At 34.4% G+C, this 26,375-nt stretch overlaps 1 protein-coding gene across 1 annotated transcript; it reads left to right on the top strand.

Moving 5' to 3' along the window:
- Nucleotides 1-20,985: 20,985 nt before the first annotated feature.
- Nucleotides 20,986-26,369, top strand: LOC124363898 (probable G-protein coupled receptor CG31760). Its single transcript, XM_046819171.1, has 4 exons — nt 20,986-21,134; nt 21,940-22,045; nt 23,964-24,107; nt 25,744-26,369. Exons 1-4 carry the CDS (start codon nt 21,121-21,123, stop codon nt 25,951-25,953), a joined length of 474 nt encoding a protein of 157 aa, XP_046675127.1. The 5' UTR covers nt 20,986-21,120; the 3' UTR covers nt 25,954-26,369.
- The last annotated feature ends 6 nt before the right edge of the window (nt 26,370-26,375 follow it).

The following is a 26,375-nucleotide window of genomic DNA, read 5'->3' on the forward strand; positions in this document are numbered from 1 at the left end:
GTAATGAGTTTGTTTTAAATGACCACTTTTCCCAGAAAGGGATATCCCATAAGTGTTTCAACGAATAAAAAAAGACTATTGAGCGTTTTGAAATGACAGGGAGTGTAAACGTAATCGGCACAAAGTCCGGGTAGGATACAATCTGCAACAGAATGAAAGAAACATGCACTAGATGCTTTTAATCATTTATTGAAGACTCCACATACATCGCTCTGAAAGAAAAGCTGCACCGAGGCAACATGATATTGGCACCCCTAATGTCTGTGAGATAGAAGGAATTTTGAAAAATTTAATAAATACAAACCAATTTTAAATGTTCATTTAGTTCCAACAGATTAAGTAGAGGATGATTACAATAAGACAGAAGAGTTGAGATTTTGTGAATTGTGCATGCGCAAGAATGTGATGACAAATAGAGATTTTCCCTGACTCCAACATACTATTCTTCTGCATGAGGCAACTTTTTTTCCTAAAAATGGGCAATGTTAACAGGCACAATTGCCGTTACTGTTACTGGGGCTAGTGAAAAAACCCACATTGGATTTACTGAGTCCCATTCACAGCAACCACAAAAAAAACTGAACGTATGTGTTGTGGAATTTTTAGGGTAACAAAATTGTTGGAACCCTTTTTTCAATACAATTGGAAATTTAAATGCCGAAACTTTACTATCACATATGCTCCAAAATGAAATAATTCCGCCAGCTATTCAAATGTGCTATCAGGAGAATACTTTGATAATTGTAAAGTGGTTTTTTCAAGGGGCCCCCAGGATGGTTGCTCCACCCCATTATGGGGAGACAGGTAAGAGAGTATTTGGATTTAAGGTTTCCTCATAAATTGGGATTGGCGCGACCGGAGCCGAAGAGGAGTAAATCGAATGGCCTCTCCAAGGCCTCTCCCGGATTTTGTCACCAATCGAATTGATTTCCTATGGGGTCATTTAAAATCCAATGTTTATAGAAGAAAGCGCTCATAATTTTGAACGACCTCAAGAAAACAGGATTATAGAGGGAGATTGCTTTGATAACTGAAGAAATGTTAGGGCAAATACAAAAAATAAATAATTAAAACTAATTACACCTCTGTGCGCTAATCATTTTACACAAGATTGGCTCATTGATCAAACTAGGTTAGTAAGGAACACAGTTCGGAACCAAATTGCTTTGACATCCCAAATGCAGGTAATTAAACGTTGTTGTTGTAAGAAAGACTATTTCTAACAGCATACATTAATTTTTTCTATTTTGTAATTAAAGAAATCAATTAACATAAGTATTTCCATAATTGTTACTGTAATAAAAAACTCCGGCAGAATTTTGTGCTAATAGTTTGAAACCAGCTGTAAAATGAAATTTGTTGTTTTATTTAATTGAACATTTTAAAAAAATGCCTAAAAAATAAGTAGTTGTTGTAAACACATTTTGTGGCAAGACACCAATGTTGAAAATTACATTGTTGGAACATCAGTTAAAAAAAAAAAAAAAAAAAATTTTCGAATACTAAAAAATGGCTCTATTTCTCTAGATAGAATAATTCCCTTGGAGGATGCGGTTTTGGTGGCATTTTCCAATTCAAGTAAGGCTTATTAACCTTTTAAATAACAGATCTATGTATCACCAAGGTACCAGGTAATAGGCTCTCCAATTAAGAATAATTCACGATACCCTCGGCAGGCACGTCACCCCCGTTGGTGTGGACCATAACAAATAACGCAATTGTTTCCAAAAAGTAGATGCCACAACTTCTCTATCAATCACGATATGTAAGAGGTTTCAAAATTTAATATTTAAAATTATCTAAAGGATTATAATTTGGGGTAGTTTCCAGAATCAGTTAATATATTGCAGCAACCCGTGTAGATATAGTGTTTAGTATTAATAAGCGATCTTATAATCATACATGCTGTTATATCTTATATAATATGTTGTTTCTCACACAAAAAACTATTCAATTGATTATATCGGATGGGTTTATAAGCACAGACCATTGTAAGCATCCACTTTTTTTCACTTTTGAACCATTTTTTATATCTTTGGAGAATGCTTTTTAAGTCTTTCAATCTTTCAGATTCATCATATATTAGTATGTCCAGTATTACAATAGCATAAAAATTAATAAAAATTACTTTAAAAAAAAGTGTAACACTTTGGAGAATGATCTAATTTTATACACTGCATACTTGTAAAAAAAGGGGCATGTCTCAGTGACTGCAACTATCCAGCTGAATCAGATGAGAAAAATACCGTGTAGAAGCATCAGATATACGTATCTTTGGACTTGCAAGATGATTGTGCATGTAAAATACTAAGGCCTACTCTCGTCTGGTATTTGTTTTGCCATCTTTGCTAGTATGTCCCAAAATTATTTCGCTGATCTCAAGTGCCACACTCATATAGTATGTCTAACATTTTTGTTTTTAACAATTTAGGTTTGAGATTTAGGACATTACAACATCTGTGCACAATCAGATACATAACATCTTCGTCTCTATAAACAATAAATCGTAAAACCGACGAAGACTTAATGTATTCTAGTTCAGAAGCTGTTAAACACCTCTATTGAGAAAGCATGTGTTATAGATCCGCTTTTCTGAATTAATTTTGTAATTACCAGGTTAATTACTTATGGAAGATTTTCTAGGTTGAAATTGTAAGAATATGGTTAGGTCGCGGGCGCAGAAAATCCTCCTAAGCTACTCTTAGACAAAAACTCTGAATGGAAAGGTGTGAACCACAATAAATTGTGTGACACTTAGAAAAACAAGTTTGGTAGGGAAGGTGATAAGGCCCAGCTCCTAAAACGGCAAACCCGAAACCTGAGGTTACGTGTTGGTCAAGTTAAAAGAAACACAAGATCACTAGATAGTTTTTTCCCAAAGAACAGAAGACTCATTACTACTGTCGTAAGAATTCAAAAAAGTTGTACTTAGCACCAGTGTTGAACATGAAAGAACCTTTACATGACTTTACGTCCAGCAATTTCTGTCCAAAAGTAAAATATTGAGAAGCCAGTGTAAAGAGCCAAATATATCCGCTTCCATTTTTAATGTCGTTGAAATGATCCTCCTTTATCATTCTATTATTCCCAAGAAGGATCAGTGCTCTAAATGCAACCATTACAAAAAATCGCTATCAATAAAGAAGGTTTTAGAAGAAGAGTACCTAATCACACCGGCGTCTAAAAACGCAAGCGATGGACATAAAAAGTGAGGATAATGGATCTGCCAAAGAGAAAGATAGGGTACAGCCAAGTTTGATCTTCAAGCGGTATTATTCTGTTCCCTTTGCTGGTGATGCCACAGATTTATTATAAGAGAAAGCTCTCTGTCAGAATTTACAACTTTACAGTTTACGATTCAAGAGGTGGAAAAGGTTTTTGCTATGTTTGCGGGATGAATACAAACGGTATGAAGGGCTCTCTAGCGAAAATTGGTACTGGATTGATTACATACATGACAAATCTTCCGAAGGGAAATTCAAAACATGTCACAACGTTTTCTGACACTTGTAGTGGTCAGAATCAGAATCAATTTATTGGCTTCTGGAATGATGTATGTTGTTAAACAGAGAAACACACATTGGAAACTGATTTAACTTAAAGTTCATGAAATCCTGGTCACTCGTAGTCTTAGAGGCAGACTCAACGCACGCTCACGATTGAAAGATGCGACACTAACACAGGAAAAATCTATGCCTACTTACAAGAGTGAGCACTTTTTGATTGGAATGGCTCGTAAAAAACCTAACCATAACCAATGTTGCGATTTTAGGATTTTGGGAAAATTCTTTGGAACCTTTGCAAAACTGGGAAAAAAATCTAATATTGATACAGGAACGAAAAAAACACCAAACATGAAAAATGTGAATTGGGCCTAATGCAAAGTGTTTCAGGTTTTCAAAAAGCAAACCCCTTTGAAGTTCTATACAAGTACGAACTAAATAAGGGGAATAGAGTTTTTTTATTACTCTTGACGTGCGTATAGATTTTCGAGATGCCCACTCGTTTGTGGGGAACACCAACTTCTCAGTCCGAAATTTACACCTGAGGCCTATTCCCGGTTTTCCAGTGCCCAAAGGAAAAGATTTGATGTACCTATTGAAAGCGGGTGTAATCCCAGAAACAATACAAAAAAAACGGATTTTGGTCACTGGATATTCCTAGTTTGGGGATTTGGCAAGAGATATTTGGTACCTTTACGTCGTTAGAGGGGAAGAAAGAAGGAATCGAGTCTCTCACTGAAGCAACTCCACAAAAAGAGAAAAAAGGAAGACACAGAGTAAAACCAGATGTTAAAGGCAAGAAACCAGAAAATAGAACTCAGCAAAGAGGCCAAGAAGAAGCCAATCTAGGGGCATTTTTTTTGTTTTGCACACTTCTGGCATGTCCCATATAATCTGTTGTTCAGAAGTGGCACACATATTGTATGTCCAACAAACAACGGTTTTTTGAATTTAAAAATTATTTGTAAAAATATGGCCTTAAAGAAAGTTTTCAAACATATTTATTTAGATGCTATTTCCAATAAATGTGACTCCATCTAAAAATTTATTTCCCATTCAAACATTTTAACAGTTAGTTTTAGTTTAAGTTTCCCCCAAAATACCAACTTTGTTTTTCGCAGTTTCCGAAAGTTTATGAAACTGGGACACCCATACAATGCCTGTGCTTATAACCATCGATATTCAAATTTTACATGGGACATTCCTTAATGTTCCCTGGTATGATTTATTGGCATATTCTTATTTTGGAACCATATCACTGGGCTATGCCCAACTGGCCTCTAAAGCAGCGAAAGAATCCCATCCTTGATATATATCAAAAGTTGTGAAATAATTAATTGAAATTATCCTGTTAAATATGTCATCATAAAGTCGTGTCCAAAATTGTTTTATAACGGCCCACAACTCATATGTGTCTCAAGTAAATTTAACCGAAACTCCAATTAGTTCCCCCCCCCCCCCACCCCCCCCCCCCCCCACCCCCCCCCCCCCCCACCCCCCCCCCCCCCCACCCCCCCCCCCCCCCACCCCCCCCCCCCCCCACCCCCCCAGTGAACAGTTGTTCCATTTTTTAATATTCTACAACTTCGTTATTTCTCATTTGCACCCCATCAAACCTGGTATTGTTTTGTTCTGTAGGATGATTCCAATAAGTTAATAATGCAAAACTCGTATTTTGCCGCTCCAGCTGTTACTTTCACAATTACCTAGTTTTCATCGTCTCACTAAAAGCTGGACCCTGTATTCAAAGGAGCAAGACATTATCTCATAGTTATTTGAAACAATGTGGCCAAAAATACATTCTGACACAAAAAGCGTAGGTTCAATAAGCCTACTAATGTTCTTGCCAATGTCATTACTTACTAGCCTATGCCAATGATTTTACTTCGATTTTAATTAAATTAATTTAAAACAATATTGTTATTTTATATATATAAAAAAAACTGGCAATGATTAATTATGACTATTTATAGGTCAACGTTTACATATTCAATGGTTTAGATATTTCTAATTGATAGGATGAAGACATTTATCCTTCAAAATAGTTAAAATGTAACTAGGCCTAAAGGGTAGGGTACGATAAGCGGACCCTTTTTATATCGAAATTGGCAAACGATATTACTTAGTCATAACCATCAATATAAATCAATTGATACTGATAAATTATTTGGAAACCATTAACTTAAATAATCTACATCAACAGCTTGTAAACACTTTCAAATAATACTCGTAATGTAATATTTCAATTATTTATAAGTAACATTTTATTATTAAAAAATGACAGTCAATTTTAGAATAAACTAAACTACATTGCTTTGAAAGATGATAAGACATGTTTTTTGTGACTTCAACATGTTGGACTCGTACCGAAAACCCCATTATGTGAAAATTTGCTGGAAAGAAACAACTGTAACTCTGAGAGGGACAAATATGGTCGTCTTCAGTTTTCCTAATTTTGGTTATAATTTGTTCGATCACTGTCAATATTCAATTCATATTTTAACTTAAAACATACGATTGTTATTGAGGACTGTAGATACTTTTATATTCGATTGATAGTGTAGGATTTGAGATGCGAATATTAGGTATCGATGATTACATTCTTCGATATAAAAAACCGGGTCCGCTTATCGTACCCTACCCAGCCTAAATGTTACACTAATCTGATTTATTTTTATCTAGAGTACTTACAGTTGACTTACAATCGTCGAATAACTCCTTTGGTGGCCGACTGTCAATCACAGCCCTTCTTTTTAACTCTGCTTTGAAACGCAAGATTTCCACCTCGACCTCATCAGCCTCCATGGTTATGTGGAATAGTAATGTTAACCTCATTAGGTTTCTCAACTAGAAAAGTTGCTCTGCTTTTGCAGGAAAGAGTTTCGGCAACGGGAATATACTGTCGCACCATTGTGGATTCGAGAAGTTGTGTACACATAACCATTATAAATATACAATGTGCCACGGTCACTGATGACTGGTTCCATGACAGACTATTGATAAACTGTCAAATCAAAATGACAAGAAAACACAAAACAATATAACGATTAATTTTTGAATACATTTCAGTAAATCATATAAAACGAACTATGCAATAAACATTATGTTTTTATTCATTCAAATAAATCAAGTTTTTAAATAGTTATACAGAACTACCATAGACATTTGCATTGGAAATTGACAACTACTTTTTTCCTCGCAGGACCACAGATAGCTAGTTAGCACTGAAGGCTAACAGGCGTTGGGAAACCCATGCTGCCTCTTAGTACAAAAGATTTTGCGGTGGTCCCTTTTTTTTATTAAAATGTAAACAAATTATTTAAATCTAAAGTTAAGTTTAAGTTAAAGATGTCTTATTTTCCAGGCGAAGTTAAGACTAAGAAGCCCTCTCTAACACTTAAACTGGGAACCAACGGCCTAAAGGACCATATAACAGCTAGAGGGAGACATAACTAGAGGGGTTCCAGCATCGGGTGCTAAAATTAGAGGAGCGCCAAACAGGAAAAAAAAGTTGCATTTTATAAAGTTCTCTAAAATATTATAACGGATAGGAGTAAATTTGTATTTGAAATGTTTAAATCCAAAGGACAAAAGTATAAAAAAAGGAACGTACAGTTTCACTGTAGTTGATATATTTTGGTCAACAGATTGTAAATTACAGATATGCGAATTAATTTAATTCAATTCAATAATAGACCTGCAAAAAAGACGAAGGCGATGGAAAACGTTTGCCGAGCGAGGCGCTAAGTAGGTTTACAGTTGTGTCGCCACTTAGTTTTGCAAGTGCGAGGGCGAAGGAGGAGGCTATGCCACCTGACAATTACGTGACTGTTTGCCCAAGTCAAGGAGGCGCGTTCCCTCCCCTCGAGGCTTGCCCAGTCTCCCAGTCGTGGGGTTTCGACTGCCACGGAGACCAGGTTCGCGACAAGCGAGAGCGACGGCACATTTAATTATAACATATAGGAAACAGTCAGTGGCAAGGGACACGTGTAATGTGTAATAGTTCTGTTTTTATTGATTTAAATTAATATTTAAGATCATATAAAAATACCGTCTGGCTCAGAGTTTTGTAAAAGAGGTAAATAAAGAGAAAAAGTAGCTCAAAAATCTTCTGCTGTGTTGTCGTCATGACTTTATGTTAACGATTCGAAGGGGAAAGGAGAGTAAGATATCTAAATTGTAATAGTATTGTAATAAAAACTATATTTCAGTTACATGATGTCCTTCTGCATCTAAACAAAAGAAAACCGTAACTTTATCTTTATTGGAATCTGATTGTTATTAAATCCATTATAGTAGGCTATCGGTTCATGCTCAAAAAAGATGCATAAATATTTTTAACCTCGGACCAAAGGGCGCTGGGTTGTAACCATAATATGGAGGTCGATTTGTCATATAATTTGCCAACTAAAATCCGGAGTAATTTTTTTTTTATTTCGAGTGGGCCGAAATTTGTTATTACCAAACAAATTTTCTAGTTATAATCAGTTAAAAATGTGTTTTATTTTTGCCAAATTAATACAAAAAATATATTTGTAAACTGTTTATAACTGGGCAAGATTTTTTATAGTAAAAAATTTGGGCACACTCGGATAAAAAAAGATTTTACTCAGGTTTTTAGTTGGCAATCATGACAAATTGATTCCGATTGGTTTCAACCCAGCGTCTTTTGGTCGGAGGTTTGAAACATTATGCATCTTGTTGGGGTAAACTGCTCGTTTGTAGCCTATATACAGTGATTTAATTTTTATATTCGAGTTTTAAAATAAACACCATTATTAAGTATTGAAATATTTAATTCTTTATTTTAATACTTATTTTTATTTTCAGTTGAGGAAAGCTGCAATACAAGTTATTATTTTTAAGGATCACATCGAAGCGGTTCAAAATTATTGCTAACTGAGATACAGGTTACCAGTACGATGGAAAAAGGTTAATATGAAGATCTATCATCATGTATATCAATTTCATAACAAGGTAGCAAAAAGACGACACAGATGAAGCAGATGGTGTTTCCAACCGTAAAGTATGTAAAGATGGACGGTATGGCTTAAAATTTAATTGCTTCAACATTATTTGTAAGCTTCTTCTTGATAATTCTAGTTCAGCAGCTGCCTTACGAGACGATTTACCGGGACTGCATACACAAGCTTGAGTAAACTGTCTGCAGGTTTTATTCGTTGCAAACTGATCGTGGACGACCACACTTCGGGGCATTTAAAACGCTTCCTGTGTTTTCAAATTTCTTATTTAACTTCCGCATATACTGTCGAGGGGGGTATCGTGACACTTTATTCTTCCACCACAACTGAAGGATGTAAACTCGTTGTTGGGTTGTAAACATTTTAAAAATACACACAAACAAATGACAGATCCAGCCCAAAAATTCAGGATATTGAATACATTAATTAATCATACTATCTAGATACCAGATAAATATAACTGAATTGCAGATAAATACCCTAAAATAAAATACCCTCAGCCCTCAACAAAGAAAACAGTGTTAAGTTTTTTAAAGCTGGCAGTCTGTAATACAGAAACCATATTGAATGTTGATTGGTTAAGTTTCAGTCATCATGATACAGTTCCACTCACATTCAACTAACGTATATTGATTGATTGCAAACTCATCAATTGTTGATTAAGTGTATAGCTTAGTGGATTTGTATTATTGGCAGATTTGTTTTCACATCTCTTGCTATGTTCGTCTGAAGAGATCGAAACAAAGTCAATGACAAAGAAGCATAAAACATTTACATCAGAGATATTAAAATTATAAAAATAAAATGTAATCCAGATGAACTGGTATTATCATTACCTCATTCTGCTAAACTCAAGTGTGCTATGGTTTGTTAGTCGTTAAGCACAAAAATCTTTATTGCGAAAATTGGAGAAAGCCATATGTTTATAATCAGTTGTGGAATGCACACAATACCTTAACTTATTTATAATGAGAGACCTTAAAATTAGCCTTTTTAACAACACATATAAACTTCTAGGAATCTTGGTACTCAACAATGAAATTTTTGTTACATTTAATAAAGTGGTAAGTAAGACAAAAACTTCTTATAAATACAAATATTTATTTTTTAAAACAATACAGATATATAACATTATTTTAAAATAATAGATAAGGCAGTGAGTGATGCATTTCTTTAAGCGATTTCTAAAAGATAACTTGGGAGAACATGTGTGGGATATTCAAGATACGTATTGAAATATTATTTTATTACAATCACTTTTCATAGTTTTGAATTCCATGATAAAGTACGGTAATTCTAAGCAATATATGGGTCAACCTCGATTTTTTCTCATATTACAATATAATGTTCCAATAGTCAATTAGAAAAGGAAATGACTAGAATTTCTTGCCGGAAAGCAGTTATAGGGTGCAGGCAACCGCCAGACGGTCATATATTGCTTAGAGTTACCTATTAGTGATCAGGGCACTGACGTGATCTGGGCTTCAAATTTGGAACTACTCGAGTTAATTTTTTTTCTAAAAGAGCAAGCAGCGCGAAGCGCTGCGCAGTGGGCAGGCATCGTGTGTGATCCTTTTTTTATTAAAAATTTCTGATAAATTGTTATTACATATTACAATATAATGTAGGTAATGTATGTAAAACAATTTTAAAACACATAATTACACACTGGAAAGCAAAGTAAACCAATATAATCCGCCCAATACAAAATCTCCGTAAAAATCTGGTAAAGGAATCTGTGTCCATTCCTTTGGCCCTGAATCAATTCAGTATAGACGAAGATCACGCAACGATGCTTGCCCGCTGCGCAGCGCTTCGCGCTGCTTGCTCTTTTAGAAAAAAAATTAACTCGAGCAGTTCCAAATTTGAAGCCCAGATCACGTCAGTGCCCCTGATCACTAATAGGTAATTCTCGCGGTTGCCTGCTCCCTATAAACTGCTTTCCAGCAAGAAATTCTAGTCATTTCCTTTTCTAATTGACTATTGGAACATTATATTGTAATATGAGTTGCCTGCTCCCTATAACTGCTTTCCCGGCAAGAAATTCTAGTCATTTCCTTTTCTAATTGACTATTGGAACATTATATTGTAATATGAGAAAAATCGAGGTTGACCCATATATTGCTTAGAATTACCTAAAGTACTATTATCTTTGCATTCCAAATCTATTTCACTTAAGTTAAATAAGAGTAGGCTTATTATTATGATATAAATCAATAGCGTTACTATGTAACGTGTATTTTTGGTAATACACAGAGTGTCTGCAAATCACTTTATCATCATTTTGATTACTCAGGTCAAAATTTTAAAAAAGTCATGTAAAGTATATCCCAACTTGCTTAGTTTATTGTCTATCTGTCTATTTGTTTTTTTATGGAAAACTATATCTTTAAACTAAGTAAATATATTAAAGTTTCAAATTTTTCAATATTTTTAGTCCTAATCAAGATCTCTTTTCAAACAAGTTTTAGAAAAATATTATATCAGGTTTAAAATAGCGCTCATACAACATTTTTAATTTGTAATAACTAAAAAACTGGAGATTTTATGAATAATTTATAAGAATAGTAAAATATGATTTACTTTTAAATGAACATTCTGATACCAAATTTGTTTCGTTTTAACAAATAAAGGTTTTACTGAAAACAATTCCCCCATTTAAAATACACTGATCAAGTTATGACGCTGTTCAACTACTGATTAACGATCAGCTGATACAATTAACAGCTGAAATTATTTACTCATTGCTGTCATTTTTGAACATCATTGAATATTTTGCCTATTATTTACTTTAAATAACTTAATTTATTAAATAAAATCAATTAAAAATCCTTACTTAAATATTCCAGTCGATTATTAAATGTAATAGTTTCAGCTATTACTAGATTTTGTTGTATATTAAATTTAGTAAATACTCTTATCAACAGTAAGAAAAATATATAATAATGAAATTCTGTAAATGATTACTCTCTGTGTCATAACTGGTATTTGGTTAAAACACAAACAAATCAAACAAAATTTACTGATTAATTTGGCAAAAACAAACATCTACTGCATCCAAACAAATCTTAATAACAAGTGTACCAATTATAAAAAAATGAGCTGTTGTAATTTCAGCTCTTTACAACAATAAGCTGATCATTAATTAAAGGTTAAACAGCATTATTAAGTCTTTAGTTAATTAATAGTTTATTTACTTTAGGCATGAAGTATAAAGCAAAATTATAGCTAAAGAGGCTCTTTCTTACATTTAACCTTTAACAATAACTACTCAACACTAACTCAGTCAACAACAATGTATATTAATGTATATTTTAATGTATATTAATTTTCTCAGTTGAAAATTAATGTATATTCGTGTGTTTATATTTATTTTATTTATAAAGTCATCAATCTAGTTAAAATCTTAACATCAGCATACATGCTAGTAAATGCAATAAAAAGCTTATTTTATTGTGATATATGATTTATTTCATGTCCCTGCAAATCCATACCATAAATTCTTATATAACTGGACAATATATAATAGTTTGATCATATACATACATATTGTTTTGTATAGCTATGTTAAGACTGACATTGCCAGGTATAATTAGTTATGTACTGTATATGTGCCGAGTGGTACCTATATAGTTCACAGATTCAGTTAAGTATATAATTATATTGACCACTAATTAAATATACCATCGTTTTACTATTATGAAATAATGTAAATGACACCACTCTTAAATTTAAATAAACTAAAATAAGTATGTACAGTATAATAATTTATTCCATGCTGAAATCTTCCACTATTTTATCCTATGGTAACAAAGTGCAGACAATAAAATAATCATGTTAAATCCACTTTTTATTTTTTTTGCGTGGGTTTTCCTGTTAAATAAATTATTTCTTTCACCATAAAAAATATGCAATAGAGTGTTATTTTCAAAAATATGTACAAAAAACGTAACAAATTTAAAATCAATGAATGTGTTTTAAAAAAATATATGTATTTATTAGTTATGTTTCAGTGCCCATGTTTTTCAGGCATATCTTTTTATTCATTATCAGTTCATTCTAAACTCAAAAGAAAAAACCACTTTTGGAAACAAAATATTTGCCTATGGCTAAATCTATTAAGCTCACTTAATTATTTGTAAACTCTTACATTGAACTTGTTGCTTCCCTTAATTGGCCCTTTACATTTTTTAAATGTTCCCTATAAATAGAATTAAACCTAATATTAGTTGTACTCAAAAGAATAGTTTATAACTAAACTTAACACATAAACATAAAAATGATCTAATACTTGTTTTTTATGTTTTACTTAAAATACAAACAAAGTAATGGACATAAAATAGTTAACTATAATAGGTGAAAATGATAACAAAATATTTATTTTGCCTAGCGTATAATATTTAAAACACAAAAACAACTGGTTAGTTTCACGATTCATGGCCCCTTATATACTTGGTCAACGACCTATATTTTACAGTTAAAACACAACTTTTGTGTTGTAGCCTAAATGTCAATATTACAGCAGTTTAAAAATAATTTGCTAGCAAATGCCATTCACAATCAAAAGAATATTATATTATTTTTATATTTTTAGAGCTTTGTGTATTAAATTAGTTCAGCACACATTAAAGTCTTTGGGTTGGGTAGAGTACTGAATACTGGAGTCAAGTTTCACTGAAACCAAACCTCCTGTAATGAGGACACTTCATATTCAGCATTTAGATGATTGTAGAACGGATACTTCAACAGTCACATAGTGTCAAGAGTTAAACAGCTGATGTAGTAAACACAGACACTAACAGCAGCAGACTGGTGTTCCTCAGACAACTCAAGGCTCCACTGGCGCAGGTCAGCCCGGTCTTGTCGGATGTCTACCTGGACGCTGTCTGGGTAGCGGCAGTTGTCATCTGTTACAGAATGTTGCTTCTTAATCTTTGTTTACTGGTAATAGACCAATGGTTAATAAAGCTTCCTGGAGTGTTTCATTGATAGGTTGATTCTTTAATTTAAATAATGTCGCTCCGTTCATCAAAAGGAATTATTTAAACACAAATTTTACAATCCACATATTATTGTCAGTTATCTTTCTAACAAGGAATGTATTAGAGAGGTTGTGGAGCTAGCAAAAAATATAACTGCATTATGATAACGTTATGTTTCAAATCAACACCTCAGTTTTGTGTAGTTTATCAAATCAAATAAATGTAAAGAAATGTAAATTAAGTAGTAAAATTGTATTAGATCCAGCCTCAAACTTACTAGGACAAATATTCTTTACTAGGACAGTATCAAGATTCTTTGGACCCAAGGGGAAACTGTGCCTCCTCCAGTACCTACTATCATAATGTCCAATTAATAACAAATATGAAATGTAAAGAACCCCCCCCACCCCCCCCCCCCCCCACCCCCCCCCCCCCCCACCCCCCCCCCCCCCCACCCCCCCCCCCCCCCACCCCCCCCCCCCCCCACCCCCCCCCCCAGTTCTTTTTGAATTTTGTTTTTGTAAATGAATACTATATGTTTGGATAAAGATTTTAAGGAGGGGATAGATAAAAGCCCTAATTAAAATTCAAATTCCTTGCTCACTTTCTATATCATAACAAATATGTGAGTGTTGTTAATAAAACTTAATTACCATTGCACTGAATTATATTTTTATAAGCAATGTCAGTGCAGTTCGGTAGAAGATCTTTCTGACTTGATGCCTTCATGATGAAATTCAAACAAATAATTATGAAGGTGCAAAAAACTCCTATTGTACTTAAGAAATAATCAATGGCACGGTTTTCTCAGTGTGTGGTATTAGTACTTTTATCCAATTACAAGTTTTTTTATGATCTTTGTTATAGAATATATTCCATAAAAACAAACCAGCTAATGCAAAAGATATAAACTTATAAGTTAATTACAACTGTTCCTCATTACTAATGCAATGTGCAATATTGTTTGGTTATTAATGTTTGGAGAGGTGTTGTTTCTAGCATGGGGTATCCGAGTCTGCTATAATGTCAGACATGCAGAGTCTCTGTACCACCTCATTATCATTGCAAACACTCAATTTTGTTTGGTAATTAATATTTCCAGGAGAGGTGTTGATTCTAGTGTAGAGCATTCGAGTTTGCTATTATGTTAGATAGAATAGAATAGAATAGAATAATGCTTTATTTCTGAACATCAAGTAACAGAGAATGGTGTCAAGTATGTTGAGGTTAGACAATTCAATATTGGATGAATATACAATGTTATCATGTTCTTAAGTTAAGTCCACTGTCTTTGGTCTTGTCAAGAAACTCTTCGATTGAGTAGACTGGATTATCTGTCAACCAGGAGCTCAATCTGTGTTTCAGCGCTTCGCCTGTCAGTAGCTTGAAGTCAGCAGGGAGATGGTTGTAGAGTTTAGCCCCGATGAATGATGGTTTTCTTTCATAAAGAGCTGTCCTATGTCTCGCAACGGGGATTCTTGATGAATGTCTAGTGTCATGAAAATGTAATCTTGTTTCTTTTGGGAGTCCTAATTTATCAACATGGAGTATGACTGCCTGTATGTAAATTGAGATTACTGTTTTAATTTTGAGGCTTTTAAATTCTTCTCGGCAACTGTCTCGTGCTTTTAGGTTTGCTATGGATCTTATAGCTGACTTCTGGATGGTGAGTATACGATTTAAGTTGGTAGTTGATGTGCCACCCCATACTACTATACCATACCTCAAGTATGTCTCAAATAAAGCAAAGTATGCCATCTTTGCTGCTTCTATGTTGCTGATGCATTTAATTCTTCTTATTACATAGAGAGCAGAGTTGAGTTTCTTGCACAGGATGTCAACATGTGGGCCCCATGTCAAATTTGAGTCTAGAGTGAGACCCAAAAGGTCAGTTTGGTCTGCAAGGTCAATATCAGGAAGGGCCGGGATTTGTTCACCTCTTCTGCTGAAATTGATCTGTTTTGTTTTAGAAGGGTTTGCTACCAAGTTATTTGTAAGGCAGTAGTCGTATGTCATGTTTAGGGCAATGTATGCACTGATGCTGATGTCCTCTGGTGTGTCTCCTTTCAGTAAAAGGGTTGTGTCATCTGCGTACATCACCACCGAACTGTAGTCCTTGATGTAATCAGGGAAGTCATTTGTCAAAAGTATAAAAAGTACAGGCCCAAGCACCGATCCTTGTGGTACTCCTCTTTCAATCGAACGTAACTTTGATTTTACTGTTCGAGTAACACCATTTTCCATGTAACTGAGCTCTACCAGTTGACTCCGTCCTCTGAGATAGCTTTCAAACCAGTGTTTAGCAGTTTCCTGGACCCCTAGTGCCTCTAACTTATCAAGAATGATATCATGGCTAAGGCAGTCGAACGCTTTTGAGTAGTCAAGGAGAACAGCAGTGGTGTATTTGCCTTTGTCAATGTGATCAAAGGCACATTGTATCTTTATTAGGCACATTATATCTTTGTAAATGGCAGATAATGCCATTTCTCAAGGTTTCTTTACATCAGAATACTCATCTCAGAGGAAGCAAGGCAACAAACGTTTTTTAGGCATTAGGCCCCCCTTACAAAGACAGGTGGAAGCAAGAAACAAAGGAAGAATAATAATAATCAACTCATCTCTGAAAAGACAACTATACTTCACCAGAATGTAGACCGCATTGGAAACAAGATAGAACGCTTGAAACTGTCCTGCTTGATAGTCATAAACCTGACATTCTCGTTATCACAGAACATGGGCTAGACTGGCGAATCCATCTCAAATGTTCATCTTATAAGCTATAAGCTAATAGTAAGCTTTCAGCAGGACCAATCACAAAAAGGGGCGGCGTCGCCATTTACAGCCACGACTCAATTGTTAAACCCCTTGGAGAGTCTACACATTGAAACAGTCTAGCAGAGAACTCCTTTTGGAGTTGTCAGGCATAAATATCTCCCTAACTAATGGAGGAAATCTTCTCATTTTGGTGTCTATCGACCACCAGATGCCCCCCTCGAAGATGCACTGGCGCTACTGTCGGATGTGCTTGAGACACTACCTTGTAACAACATGTGGGATCTGCATAGTGGGAGACTTAAATGTTGATCACCTGAGAGATTTCAAGAGATAAATCATCCTTAAATGAGCTTTTTAGCTTCCTTTGGTATACATAGGTTACCTCTCCCCGCCACTAGAATAACAAGTACGTCACAGTCTTCCATCGACCTAGTGTGCTCAAGTCTCGACCAAGATCTGGTAAAAGTGGATATAGTTGATGAACAACCTGTCCGACCATACTGGTCAAATATGTACTATAAATGTACCATCGTTGAAAAGTACATCGACTGTCTCTACTCGACGCCAGTTCAACTGCAATACAATGTTCACCTTTAAAGATATACGATCACTTATCAGTCCTGGGATGGGAGTGCTTACGGAGGAGAATGCAGACATTGCTTACTCCAAATTCATCACTCTGATGGTCTCCAATTTGGATTTTGCTTGTCCATACAAGACATATCGCAATAAATCTGTAAAAACATAAAATAATTGCCTATGACAGAGAGGTGAGGCGAAAAGAAGAACGCCTATATTGCAGCACGTGACAGATTTATTCTGAATGGAAGACCGGAAGACAAAGCAGATGCGGCTCATAAGAAAAAACTTTACGACCTCAAGCTTAGATCATTGAGGCAGTCAGCCAGCGAGAAATTCATCTCTGAATCTGCAAACAAGAATAAAGCCATCTGGACAATAATAGATGCTGAAAGAAAAACATTAAAAAACTTAACTGACTCAATATCTTCACTAAAAATAGCCAATGGAACTACTTGCAATTTACACACCATTTCTGAACATTTAAACAAACTACTTCATCAATGTCGCCGAAGAAACCCTGATAAAAAAATAATCCCCCAAAAAGGTATACACCTATTGATAATACTTTTACTGTTGACGATCATCTCAGGGTCTTCGCTCCAACTACGATGAACGAAATCCGGACAATCATCAGAGCAACTAAATCATCTTCTTCAGCTGGTGTGGATGATATGTCTTCAAGGCTCATGAAATCTTGCGGGGAGGAACTGCTGGTTCCTTTGACTGACGTAATAAATAAGTCTCTGGCACAAGGTGTGTTTCCATCTAAAATGAAGACCTCAAAAGTATATCCCCTCCATAAAAAAGGGCGAAAAGATGGAAATCAAGAATTACAGGCCTATCTCGTTGGTTTCCACCTTCTCAAAAGTCCTGGAGAGAGTTGTCTTAAGTAGACTCAGAGCTCATCTTCAGCGGAACAACATGAACCTTGAAGGACAGCATGGCTTCATTCCAGGCCGCTCGACAGCAACAGCTCTTGGAGATATCATTGAATGTATGATTAACGATTTGGATGCTGGGAAAACAATTATTAGTACATCACTTGACTTAAGCAAAGCATTCGACTGCCTTGACCACAAGATGATTCTAGGCAAACTCGAACATCTTGGAGTTGTCGGAATAGCACACTCTTGGTTTAAAAAAGCTACCTAAGCAGTCGAATGCAGCTTGTGGAGCTGAAAGGAATCGCCAATGGTATTACAACTTTGATCAGATCAAAGCCACTGAATGTTAAGAGAGGAGTCCCCCAGGGCTCGGTCTTGGGTCCAGTGCTGTTTGCCTTGTTCACAGCCGATCTTCCAAACCATGTCAGCCGGTATAGCAAGGCCATCATGTTTGCCGATGACACCATGCTCCTGACTAGCGACAAGGCGGCAGAAGCACTGGAAGTGAACAACTTCATTGCTGTGAGGCTCAGCACAAGACTACTGCATCAACAACGATCTGGTCTTCAATGAAGAAAAAACTACACAGTTGATTATGGGAAAGCTCAAAAATAAGGTCACTGGTCCTCCTAACATTCAAACCCTAACTTCAACAAAACACTTAGGTATAGTTCTTGATGATGAGCTGTCTTGGAACTACCATGTTGACTCTCTTTGCATGAAGCTGGAGCTCTTCAATTTTCGCCTTGAAGCCGTATTCGAGCCATCAGCAACGGCTGAAGCAACAAGAACATGCTATCATGCCCTCTTCGAGTCTCACCTCAGATATGGTATAATATTCTGGGGTGGGGCAAAGCAAGAAAACTTGAAACGAGTGCTGGTGCTCCAGAAACGAGCTCTTCGATCCATGGCGGGTCTTCAGCCAAGAGAAAAGCTGCAGGAACTCCTTTCAAAGCCTTGGAATTTTTAACTGCAGTCTCATTATACATCCTAGAGACAGTTGATTTCGCTCTAAAATCACCTCTTCCCAAGAAACAGAAATTTTCACAACTTACAACACAAGGCACAATAGCAACTTTAATCTTCCCATCCACAGAACTTCTATTTTCTCAAAGAAACCCTCATACGCTGGAGCAAAACTGTACAATATGCTTCCACAGTCAATAAAAGAAGGCACACCCTCCACGTTGAAGAAGAGGCTCCGGCAATGGCTTGCAGGACATCCCACTATACAGCATGGAGGAGTTTCATCGCTCGCGTAAGACCTGACGTCAGCAGTGCTACTTGACACTACACTACAAAAAATAAATAAATAAATTATAATTATATAAATTTTGACACCATTCTGTGCTTGAAGCTCATGAATAAAGTTATCTGTATCTGTATCTGTATCTGTGGATCAATAATAAATTTTTACTAGGTCTGTTAAGGCTGTGGCTGTAGATCTACCCTTTAAAAAACCATGTTGGCAGTTAGTGAGGAGGTCAAGTTGTGTCAAATGGTCTATGAGTCTCTTCAGGACGATTTTCTCAAAGATTTTGGAAAAGGTGGGAATTATTGAAATGGGGCGATAGTTACTGAGGTTGGTAGTTGAGATTCCTTTCTTCAGTTTTGGGTACACACTTTTGATACTTTGAGAGCCGAGGGGAAAATGCCGCTTTTGAAGATTTGTTGATAACATCAACAAGAGGAGCAATGATTGTTTCAGCACAGTGTTTTACTAGCTTAGCAGAGATTTCATCTAGACCACTGGAGGTTTTATTATTTCAGGGTGGTTAAGTGTATTAACATTTATTTGTCTTCTGATTTGGGATGTCTGTCTTGGTTGCTCGGTGGTAATATCTAGCACACAAAGTTGTCCTTTGTGATCTGATAGACCTGTATCAAGTATGTGCACTTTGAGGCTCTCTATGGGGAAGTTTGTACAAACACAATCAATCGAGGAAGCTGAGTGATAAGTAATTCTAGTTGGCGGAAGGTTTAGTCTGTTAAAGTTATAAGCTGCTAGAGTCTCTTCAAATCTGTTTTTGGATTTGTGTACCTTTAAACAATCAATGTTTATGTCACCTACCAGAACAACGCTACTTTTATGTGGTTCAGTTTGCTCTAAAACTTGTGACAAAATTCTGAGTGCATCTTCTAAATTTGCTTGTGGGGGTCTGTACACTCCAATTATAGTAATGTTGGTTTTACTGATGTTTAGGGCTGCTACTGCTATTTCACATGTAAGTTCCTCACTAAGATCTCCCACACTCATAGATTCTGCCTCAATCTTTTGTGAAAATAACTACTCCTCCATATTTATGTTGTGTTCTGCAGAAATTTGTGACTAGCTTGTATCCAGGAATTATTGTATTCAACAATTCATTCTGCTTTAGACCATGTTCTATTAGTACTAATATGTTTGGAGAGGTGTCATGTAATAAGTGGTTGAGTTGCTCTCTTTTGTTCTCTAGGTTTCCTTATGTTTTGGTGGAGGATACTAATTTTTGAAGAGTGTCTTTTTCCTTTGCTTATTATTGTATTTTTATTTTGCTGTTTGTCTTGTTGCTGTGTAATAAAAAATGATTAGGTTGTTGCACATCAGCTTGCAGTAGTTTCTAACTTTGGGTCTTGGGAAAAGAGTGAATCTGTTGTGTAGAGAGCTCTTGAGTCAAGGGTGCAGTTGCAGAAGTATTGTCGCCTAGTGGCGGGTTGGTCCTGACATAGGTATTTATCTATTCTCAAAAGGTTTTTATAGAAACTCTATGTGTTTTTAAAAAGAAATCTTCATATTTTTCATCTGCTAGTCTTATTTTTGCATTTATTGGTGGTGACTTGTTCACATTCAATTTTATTTTAGAGTTGACAGACATTGTGTTTTGTAGAGTTTTATGTTTTCTAGCGGTTGCAACTTGAAAAGAAACACTGTAGAAGTTTCCTTTTGTGTTCTTGGTTAGGAGAGATGTGTGCTGGGTACTGTGAGTAGTCAGACTGTCTTCTCGGCCAGATGTGTTGATGTGTTTAGAGCCTATCACGGAGTCAGTCAGTTTCTGGTCAATGGCATGTGTGATTTCTGATATCAGGGAGTGGTTCTGTTTTGTTGGGGACACAGTCAAAATGTTTTCCAGTTTTTTGGTTGCAGGTTTGCCTGATTCCTGATGTCAAAAAGTGGCTTGGGTTTGTCGGAGTTGTAGTCAAAAGATTTTCCAGTTTTTGGTTGCAGGTTTGCCTGATATATGCAGAATCTCAGTATAACCCATTACCGTTGTAATATTCAATATTGTTTGGTAATTAATGTTTCCAGGAGAGGTGTTGTTTCTAGCGTGGGGTATCCGAGTTTGCTATAATGTCAGACATGCAGAGTCTCTGTACAACGAGGCTCGCCTCATTACCATTGCAATATACAATATTGCAGTTGTAAAACATTACCATGGTAGCCTTCCAGTAAGTAGTTCATTTTGTCTTCTTTTCAAAAATATAGAATAGTAGATCCCACTACTCAAAATTGAGTTAAATTGTGACTGTTATTTGTATATAAACTAAGGAGATTAATTTAATATTCATAATGTAAACATATAATGTTATAGTAATAGCTTATTTATTTGGTCTCAACCATAATATCACAATTTCGGTAAACATGTTTCATTAAAATGTGATATATGTTTGATAAATTTGCTTTATGTATTGCAGTTTTGTTCGCTTGGAGCTTTGTATTCGCTTTTAATAGAAGCCATACATTTTAAGTTGTACCATCCAATGCATGCTAAGTCTATTGCAGTAATACCTACTTAACTTAAATCTACTTAATCTGATAATTTATTTAGTTTTAACAACTTCAGTTATAGTTTCTAATGAGCAAGACCAAGTGGTCTCCACACTGCCACTTCACTTTAAGAAACCTGTCACTGTTAACATATTACACAATCTGGTAATATGTCAATAAATGTTGTAAGTTAATGAAGATCTTAATAATATTAATATGTTTTCATGTAAACCAATCATACAGAAATTTTAAATAATGTCTTGTTACGATAATTATTGTTTATATCTGCTTGATATAATAAACCAGATTATAGAATGTTTAGGGATGTATTTTTCATTAAAAAATTGTTTTTAAGATATTATTGTTGGTATTTAGTTTTAAAAAAAAGTCGCCTTTGAGTTGGTTTTCAATGTCTACATGGTACTACACATGAGTAAGGGCTGAAAAGATAAATATTACATAAATAGTTGAAATGTTTTGTTCCAGTTTATTTCTATTCCCAAGGGCAGGCCCTGACATCAAATATCTCCTTGGGTTTGTCAGAACTCAGCTCAGCACTTCTGTCACAGTTGCCCTTGTCTTTGGCCCGAAGGTGAGTCTTATGAATATGGTTCATTATGTTCTATTTTTTGTAATGTGAATCAAAATACAAAACAAACTCAAACCGTTTTTATCTCTTTCATGATCGTTGTAGGTGTCCTGTAAGTCAACAATAATATTCAAAGATATGATAGGCCCAAATGGAAACAATCCTAACAAGTTACATAATTTCGTAAATATTTACTTTAAAAAAAATATGAAACGCTATTTTAGATTAATGTTTCATATACTAATGTTATGCTACACAAATTTCTACAATTATATCTTTACAGAAATAAATTTGTAACCATAGTATATCAGAAACACATCAAAATTAGTTGATTTTTATAGCTATATTTTAATAAAATTGAATGAATTTCAATTTTAAAGCATTTGACCCATTTCAAACAACAGTCATTGTGTACTGAAATAAATCACGTACTTTGTTAACATTTTAATGTAAAATAAATGTGCAGGTCTAAATAAGACATTCTAAAGTCATATAATACTTACTATTTTTTAGATGATAATAATAATGTCAACACTGTATTCCCATTTATTACGAAATCAAAACTTCAAACTAACAGATATTCATATGTTTAAGTTGCATTGCAAATGATAAAAGGAATGTTTTAACAAAGTACTGAGATATATATTTTAATAAAAACTGTTTAAAAAATCTGAAAAAATGAAAAGAATGTATTTTTGTTACATGTTTAATTGTAAATGTAATTTCGTCTTATGGTTACACCCCTTTTCATATTGGTTGCATTCAGAAAAATTGACATTTGTTTCCACAATGTCATCCTCATTTTGACAAAATCGCCTCCTAGTGAGATTTTTCTACCAGAGAACTGATAGAGGAAGCCAAATCAGGAGAGCAGGGGAAAATGTGGACAGAATTGAAATTCTGTCTACTTCAATTTAGCAATCACTGGTCAAGGGAAAGAATTTAAAGCCATATAGGGTACTTACTATTTTTTAGATACTAATTATATGTGGTTTTAATGGATAGTAATTATAAGGTGTGCTTTTGCAACCCTATTTTGACCCTCACCAAAAGAAGTGAAACTTTTTATTAATTTCTTTCCAATGGGAAATTCCTTTCTTGGATCTCAAAAACTAAGGTTGTATTTTTATATAATTGAAATTTGCTCTCTCCTTGGCAGCAACAATAAAAGACAAAATGTTTTATACAATCTTTTAACTTTCTCTTCATTAACATTATGGAAAGTAATATATAATATTTGTATTATAACCTCTCATGGTAAACATTAATACCACGATATGAAAAAATAGAAACATTTTTTTCATAATTCAGTGAGGAGTGGTGGACATTTGAAACAGAATTTAGATACATCTTATAATCAGATACAACGAAAATGACTCAAGATAAGAATATGAACTTTTCGAGTTTGTACATGAAAGATGACTGAAGGAAGTGCGTGTTTTTATTTATAAAACAATTTAATTCTTTTAAGAAAAAAGAATAATCTTCTTAAATGATATTTGATTTAAACCAATTTCCTAAAGCTACTATTACAAGCAATAAAAATTCAATTTTTTTCTTCAGCCTTTTTTTATTTGGGATGCTTACAAAACTGCCTAAATTTTCTACTTTAAATACCTGTAGGCCTAATTCCTCGTAATAAAAAGTGTTTTTTACTCTTTTCAGGGAAGTTATCTTAAGTTAGTGCTATCATTTTTAAGTAAAAAAAATTGTTCCAACCAAAAATGTATTGTATCATCTTAACATTTTATGAACATGTTTACATTATTGGGATCTTGTTGTCTTAGAGCATGGACTTTTAGATTAGTTTGAATCTGAAATTATGGTTGCTTCAAAGACATGAGTTGTCCTTTCAAACTTATTGTTTCCTTGATAATCCCTACTCCTCTCTCACTGCTGACAATGGACTGTGGTTGAGCAGGTTTTGAGGGTACTCAGGGGCCAGGGTGACCAGTGGGACAACAGGGCGAGGGCGAGGGGCGTCACAGCCTCCTTCTCTCTCAACGGCATTGGTCTTGTTCCTGATGAGGCTCCTGACCTATTTCAAGAAAATGAGGAACTCAAGGTAACAGTCTCAAAAACTACTTTTATGCTCTATTCAAACTAATTTGGTAATGTTAATTGCCTATATTCTATTCTAATTATATTCTAATGTATAAATCAACTACCATGCAAGTAACTAAAACAATTTCAGATACACTTTGCTAATGCTCTGTAAATACTGTATATTTAAATCGCTATTTCAAGCGACAATATAAAACAATTACTATATAATAATGTTTGTCTGAGATAACTGTATCTTTAATACAATATAAGTAATATTAGAGATTGAAAAGAGAAACAAACAAAATACTTTGAATCTTTAAATTTTTTTTAACTAATGATTTTTAAAATTCTACTCTACATTTAAAAAATTCAAATTAGGGTTAAAAAAAATCTTTGATGTGACACTGATCCCCTTTTAAGCCTTTATCTGCCAACCCTTATGGGCCACTGCTTTGTTCAGGATCTTATACAATAGAATAAGAAGGACAGAATACAATTCGAGGTTGATGGTTCTGATAAAACGTGCTATGGTCACATACAGGATTTGAACCTGCGCTAACTGTAACTCAGATCAGAAGTGTGCCGTCTTAGACCGCTCTTCATCTGCACCCCAAATTTTGTTGTTATGGTCTAAAATAAAGCATACAAAATATTTCAATGAAATGTTAATGGAAAACTACAACATTATGATTACACATATTATACAGTGTTAAACAAAATAGTGATTAACAATGATTAAAATAAATATTCAGGTTGGATTTTGAGGCTGTGTTGTATCCACATTTTAAGTTATTTAATATTGTGTATTATAGTTAATGAGGTGGTGACATAAAGACTGACCATAGATTACTCTATCAAACTTCACCAATTGATTTATAAAATAAGCAAGAAATGGATATCATAAAGAATAGATCTTCCTTACTTAATCTATCTGTTTATTTGTGTTTCTAGATACAAATATCTTTTAATTTAATAAAGGTATGAAGTTCAAACTTTCCAGAATATTTAGTCTAATTAAGAATGTTTTGAAAAAACTGAAATGTTAAAAAAAATATTGTATTAGGTTTTAAAATGGCCTTTATATAAAATCATTAAACTATAATAACTCAAAATGAGAGACTGTGTAAAATTTACAACAACAGTGAAATATGGGGTACCTTAAGATGAACATTTCGAAACAAAGTTTATTTTGCTACAGCAAATAATAAACTTGATGGTAGCAAATCAAGTAATGGGAGTGGGCCCCTTATTGTTGGTTCATTCTAGTTGCATTGGTTAAGTAGAAATATCATCTCTATTCTGTTTGGTTCTTTATGTTTCCTTTTTAGTTTGTTTTACAGAATTGACAAACAAAATGGCCTAGTTTCAACTCATGGTTGTGATCCGCTAATTTATTGTAAGAAGCTTTGATACAGATCCTTTTAAAAATATGAGAATCCCGATGTTCATCCCATCATTGTATGCATTGCCATCATTGAACATTGCCACACATCTGAAACATCCTATCTACCTTCACATTTCTTTCATTGTAAAAAAAAACTTTAAACAAAGTAACCTGCTTATCACAAACTTATAAACTGGCAGTTAAGGAGTTGTTATAACATAATATATAATAAATAGATGTTCTATTTAACATGTATATTTTTGCTTTGCAGGAAGAAATTCAAAAACTGGCTGGTCAGATGGAGTTTATGAAAATAGTGCATATGGAAATGAACAATCGGCACTTGAAAATGAAACCTGGAGGTTACTTTAGTGTTACTAACACTTCCGTGGTTCTGCAGAGTCCGGTGAGCAAGCCTTCGGCAGGGTTTGTCTTAGGGAAAAGTTTCAGTACCACGGAGGAACCCGATGAGCGGGTATGACTAGTCTTTAGTGGTCAAGAAGTTTGGTTGTGATATTTACTTCTCTGTGATTATAATAACTGAAGATATTTAATACTACATTTTGTCATCTCTACTGTTTCATATAACATAACCAATTAATGTTACTCATGATGTGTTCATAAAAGGTGTCCTGTAATTTCACTAAATGAGAATATTACTAAAGTTTCTTGTTGAATGTTTAGCAAAAAAAAAAAACATATACTCACTGATTATGAAAATGTCAAATTAAGGCATTTTTCTGTTGATAGCAACAAAGAAGGATGGTAAGCAAAGACATTTACTGATGCATACAGTAGTTTAAAAAAGTATGAGTATATCATTTTTCCATCCATGACTTAGATACACAGCTGTAATTATACAGAGTGGTTATAAATTATTGTACACATTTTAAGATTGAATAA

Source organism: Homalodisca vitripennis, chromosome 5, assembly GCF_021130785.1.
Source record: "Homalodisca vitripennis isolate AUS2020 chromosome 5, UT_GWSS_2.1, whole genome shotgun sequence".
NCBI classification, from domain to species: Eukaryota; Metazoa; Arthropoda; class Insecta; order Hemiptera; family Cicadellidae; genus Homalodisca; species Homalodisca vitripennis.

Bases quoted from the DNA above. Each gene is read 5' to 3' on its own strand.
- LOC124363898 (XM_046819171.1), top strand. The intron at 22,046-23,963 runs GTGAGTCTTATG...GTGGTTGAGCAG, and splicing joins CCCTTGTCTTTGGCCCGAAG to GTTTTGAGGGTACTCAGGGG. The intron at 24,108-25,743 runs GTAACAGTCTCA...TTTGCTTTGCAG, and splicing joins AAGAAAATGAGGAACTCAAG to GAAGAAATTCAAAAACTGGC.